This window comes from Nematolebias whitei, chromosome 2, assembly GCF_014905685.2.
Source record: "Nematolebias whitei isolate Nwh7 chromosome 2, NemWhi1, whole genome shotgun sequence".
Taxonomy (NCBI): Eukaryota; Metazoa; Chordata; class Actinopteri; order Cyprinodontiformes; family Rivulidae; genus Nematolebias; species Nematolebias whitei.
In genome coordinates this window covers 46004762-46014657 of record NC_056499.1, presented here as the reverse complement: position 1 = coordinate 46014657, position 9896 = coordinate 46004762, and the positions used below count along the sequence as shown (strand labels likewise).

At 43.8% G+C, this 9896-nt stretch overlaps 1 protein-coding gene across 1 annotated transcript in view; it reads right to left on the bottom strand.

The window, feature by feature from the left end:
- wdhd1 (WD repeat and HMG-box DNA binding protein 1) overlaps positions 1 to 9896 on the bottom strand; it is a 59079-nt gene that overhangs the window by 34498 nt on the left and 14685 nt on the right. The window contains 5 exon segments of the mRNA XM_037697707.1: positions 1092 to 1333; positions 1409 to 1593; positions 1668 to 1852; positions 7421 to 7631; positions 8466 to 8595. Of these exon segments, the coding sequence (XP_037553635.1) occupies positions 1092 to 1333; positions 1409 to 1593; positions 1668 to 1852; positions 7421 to 7631; positions 8466 to 8595 (953 nt within the window).

Sequence of the window (9896 nt, the reverse complement as noted above, 5' to 3'; positions counted from 1 at the left end):
GTTCTTTGCAGGTGAACAGACAGTGGCCGGGTGTTTTGCCGTGTGCTATCTTTGTGTATATTTCTTATATTTTGGAGTCTTACTTTGTCTTTTCTTTCTTTCTATCCTATTAAAAAATAAAAAAAAATAAAAACCTACACTAGATAGTCACTAGAATAACTATTTCATAATAATGGTGTGGAGAGGATGGCTGTAAGGGGAGAAGGGAGGCCATCAAAAAAAAAAAAAAAAAAAAGAGAGCATGCGTGAGTGAGTGAGCGAGCAAGAGTTAGAGTGAGTGAGTGAATGAGCGAGAGTTAGAGAGCGAGTTAGTGAGTTAGAGAGCGAGTGAGATAGAGCGAGTTAGAGTGAGTGAGTGAGTTAGAGAGTAAGTTAGAGAGAGTGAGTTAAGCCTCCAGTATACCGGATTCGAGTCGAAGTGGATGCCTGCAGAGCATGTCCGTGCAAAGCTCAATTTTTACGACTGCATACGCGTACTCTGTCGCACAATAAACTGCCCGGCGACAGACTGTTTTGTATGTGACACCAATGTATTAAATTCCCCTTCTTCATCCGTGGTCTGGTTTAATGGCCTTTTCTTTTCGTTTTTTTCCCAAGAGGCAAGCGATCTCTTCCTCCTCCGTTGACGCCATGACTGAAATGGTGAGAAATGAAGGAATTTGTCACGAGAGAATTAAAATCAGGTCCAGCGTGGCTGCGGGAGGGTCTGGAGATTTCCTGGTGGGCTGGTCTGATGTGTGGGCTGCAGGGCTGTTTTTTTTTTTTTTTATTTAGAATTTTTTATTAACAACAAATAAACACAGAACAACGCTGCCAGCTCTCGTTTTTTTTGCGACCTGTCAATCAATCCAGTAGGCGTGTCAGCAAATGACCAATCGGCGACCTCAATTTGTCCTGAAGGTAAATGCCCCTTGTCTGCGGAGCTGCTCCGCAGCCGCTCAGGGTGGACGTTCAAGTATGAAGTCTCAACAATCTGCAGACAGTGCACGTCGAGTCCGCCCGGAAAAATGTCCGCCCGAGTATACTGGAGTCTTTAGAGTGAGTGAGAGCCCATGTCAGTGAACGAGCAAGTGAGTGTGTGTGTGACTGACCTCGATGGTAGACCACGAGTAGCTGCTCTCCGTGTCCGGCCATGCACACCACGGGTCCCGGCACACTGAAGAGTTGTCTCTGGACTCCTCCGATGGAGAAGAGTCTGATCGTCAATGTGCTGGTGGCGACTGCAGCCCAGCCCTGTCCCAGAGACAGCGCCTTTACATCCTCACCCTTTGGCAGGTCCACCATCCACTCCTTATTTGTGTCCCATGATGAGAAGTGAAGGCACTGCAGCTTACTGGAAGGACACCGGTTGTTTGAGAGATTTATTCTGGAAAGTTGAACTCAAATCACCGAAGCCCTGGAGACTCACCTGGCAAGCTCATCTGTGCCGGGGCAGGCCAGCAGCACAGCCTCCTGAGACAGTTCAGCCATGGTGTGACCCAGAGTGTTGGTGAGGTGCATGGCGTGGTGAACGGCCGTGTCGTGAAACTCCACGTCGATGGCATTGTCCTGCTCGTCATTGTAGCCTCGCACAATCCCCACAGAGTTCCACATCTAAGATAAAGTTTGGTCATCACACCACAAACAGAAATCGACATCTTAAACATCAAGTTTAGAAATGGTTCTACCATGAAGCGGTGTGTGAGGTGGGCGGGGGTAGAGCCTGGCTGAAAGGCCTTCTGGGGAGGGGTCGGCAGCGGCCCCTCATACACGGGGTGCAGTGGGACCAGAGGAACGGTGTCAGGGGCCACAGTGCTGCCTGCATCATCATCATCCCTGAATTTGTCTTGACCGAGCTTTAGAGATCCTGTGTCTGCAAAACAAATAAACGTGTATTTGTTTTTCTTTAACCCGAACAATGCAGGTTGACTGTAACATTTATCAGCTTCTGTGAGAATATTTCATCAAACCAAAGAGAGAATAAAGATGGTCAAAACAAACAGGATGGAATAAAATGCTAGTTTAATATTGAAGAAGAGCAAAGCAGCAGCAGCAATATCCAGGTTCACCAGGGTCAATCAATCTTTAAAAACTGTTGCCTACTTCATTATGTCTGCCACTATGAATTTAGGAAGTACAAAAAGTAGTATTCAATTGGTACAACCATGGGTGGAACTACGAGGGGGAGTTGAAGCTTAAACAACCCCCATAAAAACGGGTAAAACAAGCAGTACACTGATGTTCCCCATCACTGGGGGATTTGAACAGTGAATGTTTGCAGTTTTTAAGATCAGCATCGTTCTCTACAGGAAATGAACAGGGAATGCAAGTAACCTCAATGTTTTTGGTGCAAGATAATTAAATTTTATTTATTAACCTTTATTTAACGAGGTAAATCCCATTGAGATCACAGATCTCTTTTGCAAGGGAGGCCTGGGCCTGAAGGCAGACTAACATGCATGCTTTTGATCTGTGGGAGGAAACTGGAGAACCAGGAGAAAACCCATGTAAGCACAAGAAGAACATGCAAACTCCACACAGAAAGACCCAAGGTCCAACCAGGGATTGAACCCAGGACCTTCTTGCTGTGAGGCAACAGTGCTAACCACTGAGCCGTCATGCTGCCAAATGGGTTGGAGTTGCACCGTGTAGAAGAACAGAAGTAGTTTTTGTTTTCTTGTTCGAGACAGTGCAGTGACGGATAGTGCAGTGACGGATACTTGCAGGTGAATGGAGCAATTTAATCCACCACCAGGTGCAGTGGTGGAGTCAGAGGGTGACTAATTAGAATAATATTTGGCCACCTCAATCATATATGAGCACACTATACTTTTAAACAAAATGTTTGTAAGCTCTATCATCCAGGTAGATAACAACAAAAAAGGTTAAATCATGTCATCTGGACCATACCATACCATTTTATTTATAGAGCACTTAAAACAGCTACAAGGCCAACCAAAGTGCTGTACAGACAGAACAACAGACAACACACGAAACAATATACAAAATGAAGTAAATCAAAAATATAGACATAAAAACGATGCAGATAATAAATATGACGACAAACCAGTGTGGAGCGTACAGGTTCAAAACACAGATCATCTGGTGTTGAAAGCTACTTAATAGTAGTGAGTTTTTAAACGGGATTTGAAAACCGAGAGGGAGGGGGCCAGTCTGACAAGCAGAGGTAACTCGTTCCAAAGTCTTGGTCCAGATACAGAGGAGGCCCTGTCACCTCTGCGCTTAAGACGAGTTCCTGGAACTGTGAGGAGCAACTGGTCCGCTGACCTCAGGGAACGTGGTGGGATATACGGTTGTAGGAAATCAGGGGGGGGGGGGAAACTGTTCAGCGATTTGTAGACATACAGGAGTATTTTGAACTGGATTCGAAGGTGAACCGGTAACCAGTGCAGTGAGGCCAAAACTGGTGTAATGTGCTCTCTTTTGCCTGTACTGGTTAAAAATCGGGCTGCTGCATTCTGGACAAGTTGTAATCGTGCAATGGAGGTCTGACTGATACCAAACAGGAGCGAATTGCAGTAATCAAGCCTAGATGTAATGAATGCATGTATTACTGTCTCCAGGTTCTTTTTGGACAATATGGGCTTCAGTTTAGACAGCCGCCTCAGTTGGAAGAAGCATGATTTAACAATCATGTTTACATGATTGTTAAGTTTCAGGGAAGGGTCCATTATCACACCCAGATTAGTGACTCTTTGTTTTTCTGACAGGGTTAGAGTGGAGAGGTCGATGCAGTGGTTTGTGATAGTGTCATTGGGAGGGAACAACATGACTTCAGACTTCTTTTCATTGAAACTTAAGAAATTTGGTCATGGTCGATGGTGTCAAAGGCGGCTGTGAAATCCAACAGGACAAGCAGCACAGAATCACCAGTATCTGTGGTCAGATCAGATCCCATAAGGATGGGAGACTGCAACGAAGCCAAGATTCAACTTGTCTGCTGGATTCCTTAGAGAACTTTACTAATTGGCTTTTATGTGAATGTTCCTGTAAAGTGCCCTGAGACAACTTTGTTGTGATTTGGCACTATATAAATAAACTGAATTGAATTGGATCTGAAGATGTCATTAAAAACCTTCAATATGGCAGTTTCAGTGCTGTGGAGAGGTTTAAAGCCAGATTGGAATAGCTCTAAGATGGCGTGATCCTCCAGGAAGCACTTTAACTGGGACTCAACTATTTTCTCCAGTATTTTAGAAACAAATGGGAGTTTGGAGACAGGCCGGAAGTTGGAAACGACTGAGGGGTCAAGGTTTGTTTTTTTCAGGAGAGGCTGGACAGCAGCATGTTTAAAGGATTTTGGCACCACACCAGTGGATAAACTACTGTTTACTATATCAAGAATGGACGGACCTAGAGTTGGAAACACCTCCTTTAGTAGTCGAGGGGGGACCACATCAAAGGGGGAGCCAGAAGGTTTCAAGCTGCACATGACCTGCTCTAGAGAAGATAGAGTGATGGGTTCAAAATGGTCAAAAGGAGCTACAGATTGAGGTGGGATGGATGGGTCATGAGTTGGAGGGGAAATGACAGCCCTGGTGGTCGCAATTTTTTCCAAAAAGAAATGTAAGAAGTTGTTGCACAGCTCAGTCGAGGCTTCCAGAGGTGATGGTTCAGTGAGGTGGAGAACAGAGTTTAGGGTGGAGAAGAGGACACATAGGTTGTGAGAGTTTGAGGTAATTATATCAGAGAAGTATTTGGATTTAGCAGCTTTTACTACTTTCTGATAACGGTGCCAAATCTCTTAAGTATTTGAAAAGAGACCTGCAGCCTGTCTTTCCTCCACTTTCGCTCCGCCCTCCTACATTGCTGCCTAACGGTCTTGGTGATGTCACTCAGCCACGGTTCTGCTCTCAGTTTTGATTTTCTAATTTTAACAGGAGCAACATGATCCAGAGTCTTTAAGCACACAGAGTTGAACTGGGATGTCAGCTCCTCAGTGGTGGTGAGAAACACTGGGGGCTGAATTATCATTTCAGAGTTATAAACATCTGTGAAACGTGCAGCAGTGAAGTGGTTAATGGTCTGAGTCCTACGTGCAGGAATGCACGACTTAAGAGTTAGATGGGGGAGGGTGAACTCAAACCGGACTGGCATGTGGTCTGAAAAAACATCATCACCAATTTCAAGATTATTAACAGTCACATCATGAGTTAAAACAAGGTCCAGTGTATGTCCGCGCTCTTGGGTGGGACCATTTACATGCTGAGTTAAATTAAATGAGTCCAATAAATCTAAAAAATCCTTAACCAAGAGCTTCTCCGGACAGCACACGTGCAAATTAAAGTCCCCAATAATGAAAACATGCTCATATTTTGGTGTGATTTCAGCCAAGAAATCAGAAAACTCATTTATGAAATCCTTAGAGCGAGGTGGGCGGTAATCGAGTGCGCATATAGTCGAAGGCGAATGGCCGAGTTCAAAGACGCTCAGCTCAAAGCTGGCGCAGGAAACTGGGATGGGCAGTTGTTTACAGTCAAAAGTTGATTTGAATATTGTTAATAATCCACCACCACGCCGGCCTGATGGCCGCGGTGTGTTAAAATACAGACAGTTCGGTGGCAATAATTCCGACCAGTTTCTTTAAGTGAGAAACGTTTTGTCTCCCATCTTTTCATTCATTCAACCTGTATTATCTGGAGGACTTCGATGAAGTTTACATATATATGGTGGTGGCCATCTTTGATTTTGAAGTCTTCCGTCTTCTACTGCTTATCTGTAGTTGGGTCGCAGAGGCAAACACGGGAAACACACATATTCTTCTCCCCAGCAACACTTTCCAGCTCGTCCTGGCGGGCCCCGATGTTTTCCCAGGCCAGAGAAGATACACCATCCCTCCAGTCTTTTCTGGGTCTTCCTCGTGCATTTCTACCAGTGGAACATGCTCCAAAATCTTCCAAAAAGAGGCACACAGGAGGCATCCTAATAATGCCCAAACCACTTCAACTGACTTCTTTCGATGCAGAGGAGCAACGGCTCTACTCCGAGACCCCTCCGGATGACGGAGCTCCTTCACCCTCTCTATGAGCCCGGCCACCCTGCGAAGGAAGCCCATTTCAGCTACTTGTATCCAGGATCTCATTCTTTCAGTCAGGATCCAAACCTCTTAACCATAGGTGAGGGTTGGGATGCAAACAAACCAGTAAATCGAGAGCTTTGCCATTTGACTCAGCTCTTTCTTTACCACAACTGACCAAAGCAACACCCTCATTACTGAGTGAGGATAAAGCCCCAATCTGTCGATCCTTCTCTCGCTCCATCCTACCATCACTCGTGAACAAGACGTCCAGATATTTGAACTCCTCCGACCCGGAGAGGGCATTCCACCAGGACTTTGATCTGGCAACCCAATTTTCTATAGTTAGCTGATGCATCCATACACTAAAATGGAAGTCAGTACCTCGTTTATTTTTAACGTCATCATTCCTAAAACTGGTCCTGTGATGGACTTGCGACCCGTCCAGGGTGTACCCCGCCCCTCGCACTGTGATTGCTGGACATGGGCACCGGCGACCCCCGTGACCCAAAATGGAAGAAGCGGATAAAAGATAATGGATGGATGGATTCTCAGAACTTGCACAGATGGATGAACAGTATTTCTTATTCACCCCCCCCCCCACTTTGTTCCACGATAATATCTATACTCTGCATTATCTATAATCAATGACTTTAAACTTTATTTCTCATAATCAATCATGCAAAAACTGACATTGTTTCAGTAAAATAAAACCTACTAGCCACTGTATGGGCAGCCAAACTCATTTTGAATGATCTTGATGGTCAAAGAACCACCAAGGAGACACAACACCGACCGACCAGTTTCCTTTCTGAACAGCCAACGCATCAGATGGCGTAGTAACCAACGCCAGCGTGGCGCTCCAGAAAGTTTTCACATTAAAGTCCACATTGATTAAAACAAAAATAAGTCAGTTGAGCAGAATAATGAATTAGGTTGAGTATTGATTTGTTTTGTTTTTTCCTCATATGCTCATAAATCAAAAGAACAGCTGACAATATTCATATTTATTCTGTATTTTTTATCCCTTATGTTGACTGAGGAACAGATCTTATGAAATGTTGTATTAGACCATGGTCTCTGTTTGTCATGTTGGTGCTGATGGCTGGAACATTGTGCAGCTCTAATCTTGGCTGTTGAAGTACTATTCTGATCGTTTTAATCCAGAATATTTTGCAACACTGACTCCAAAGATTATAGTGTTTTGTGAACTGAAAGACCTAATGTAATTAATCTACTGTATATCTAGAGTATAGATGGCATGCATCACATTAAAACAAGAAAAACTTTTGGTAGAAGCACACGCCCCTCCTCGATGTGGATAAATCCACCCTAATAACAGACTTGGTGTTGTTTGTTTGTTTATCATTCATCCAGACTTTCAATCCAGGTTCTTTTCCTCACCCATTGAGTTCTCATCATCCAAGATGGCTGCTCTGTTCCTCACTCGCCCAGTGGACGGCACCAGGAAGTCGTCATCGTCCTCGTCCTCACCAACGACCGGCTTCTTAGCTGGAGAGTTGGTGTCGCTCAGCCCTTCGTCCATTTGTCTGCCATCATCATCCTCATCAAACAGGTCGTCGTAGTCTTTTGCAGGTTTTGTTGCAGACACCTGCTGAGAGGCCGATGAGGAACTGATCATGAACAGCTCAACAATAACAGCAAAGATGATGCTTTATATGCTTTGTCATGAAATTAATAACTATGGATTTTAGAAAACAAGATTCAGTTATAATACGCCTGTTTACCATCATCATATGAATCTTAAAACTATTTAGTCTCAACATAACAAGTATCAGCAGAATGTAACAGAATCGCTCCTCCTCAAAGCTCCTCGGATGAGGAGCGAAACGTCTTCCGTTACAAATAAAGTCCAGTTATTTTTGTATTGAACGCTTTTTGAATTAGCAATTTTTATGTAGCTTTATAACTCCTGGTTGCATAAGTTTAGTCTTTGTTTGGTAACAAGTTTTTTTACGAGAAACGTCTCGTCCCCCATCTGAAAGACCCCACCAGTCCGAGGCCATGCGACAAACCCAGTCCCACAAACAGCATCCGCCAAAGTGGACAAACCAGTTTGCTGGGAACATCCAGAACCAGCCCTTTCAGATGGGGGACGAGACGTTTCAGCCAAGGGTGGATCCGTCCAGATGACCTAACATTTCTACATCTCTAACTAGAGTTAATTATAGTTATACAATCATGTTACAGTTTAATAAACTGTAGATATATTGAGCAGTCGGTCAGTTTCATTAACTGTTTACAAGAAACACGAGTTCTTGGTTCTGACCTCATTTTGTTTATTTGTTGGGATCACCATTGTGATATCTGAATTTGTATTTCTGCACAAAGAGCTGGAGAATGCTCTCCTGGGTGAACGATCTATGGATGGTTTGTAAAGAGAAAGACTGAAGAAGACAGTCAGAGATGCAGGAGAGGCCGGAGGTACCGTGGTGGTGCTGGAGGGGCTGAGTCCGTCCAGCAGACCCAGGCAGCCCTCGGTGTCCGTGTAGGCGATCTGGCTGCCAGACGGATGCCAGGCCAAACTGCACACCGTGAAGCCTTTCTCATGCTTCTGCCTGCGGCAAAGACAACACGACCATCAGACATGCACATGCTCGCATTTCTATCTTCTTGTTGTTTTTCTGGCAGCTGCATTTTATAAAGATGGTGGAGAAAAAGTTGTGAGAAAACGGACCCCCCCAACCTTAGGCACAAAAGCAGGGTTAGAGCTGAAGTGAGACACAAGTTTGGTGCAGGAGGGGTGCACTGAAAATCTACGGACATCACACAAACAACAGCACTGTCATAGACAGATGTTTGAGGTTAGCCTCCTGCAGAGGCTCAAATGGGGGACTGGAGACCCAACCACCAGCTCCCATGCTCCAGTACTGGGACCTCTTTAGTGGAAAAAAAAACTACCTGTTGGAAACCAAGTTGTGGCTCAGAACTGAAACCAGAACAGTCTTTCTTGGTAGTTTCATATTCTGTAATTTCCAGACGATAAGCTGCTACTTTGAACAAAGTGCATTATACAATAATACTATAAGTTATAGATTTTTTTTAACCAGCTGTGTTAAACACGCTGTTCAGAAAAGAACATTTATTGTACGTATTTGTGTATGTTACCAGTACATACTCATTTAAAAATTTTATACTCTTTCAGTGTAAATACCTCATGTTACATCATGAACACCCGCAGGTTATATAACCAAACCTATATAAGTACCGTATTTTTTGCCGTATAAGTCGCACCTTTTGCATAAATTTGCACGCCCTGCAACTTGTACACTGAAGCGACTAATATATGCCCCCCCCATATTTATAACCCAATTTTTGGCTGAGATCTGACAATTTCATTCATTCTGACATGGACAATATTGAACACTACCATTTTCAGCAACTAGAGCCTTATGGCAAGCCAAGTGTCTCATTAATAGGTAAAACTGACTATTAATGAGACACTTGGCTTGCCATACAAAGCCACCTTCATCTCGCTCCAGAACTCCTGGAGCAAACATCAAATAGCTGCCTTTCAACGCACTGCCCAGGAGAAATGCAGCTGATTTGACCATTAACGTGCATTTATTAAGGAACAGTTCAACTGAGACACACCTTTACTATAATTTCAAGCAAACAAATAAAAGGTTTTTTTTTTTCTTAATGGCCTCCCTTCTCCCCTTACAGCCATCCTCTCCACACCATTATTATGAAATATTTATTATAGTGACTATCTAGTGTAGGTTTTTTTTTTTTTTTTTTTTTTTTTAATAGGATAGAAAGAAAGAAAAGACAAAGTAAGACTCCAAAATATAAGAAATATATACAAAGAGAGCACACGGCAAAACACCCGGCCACTGTCTGTTCACCTGCAAAGAAC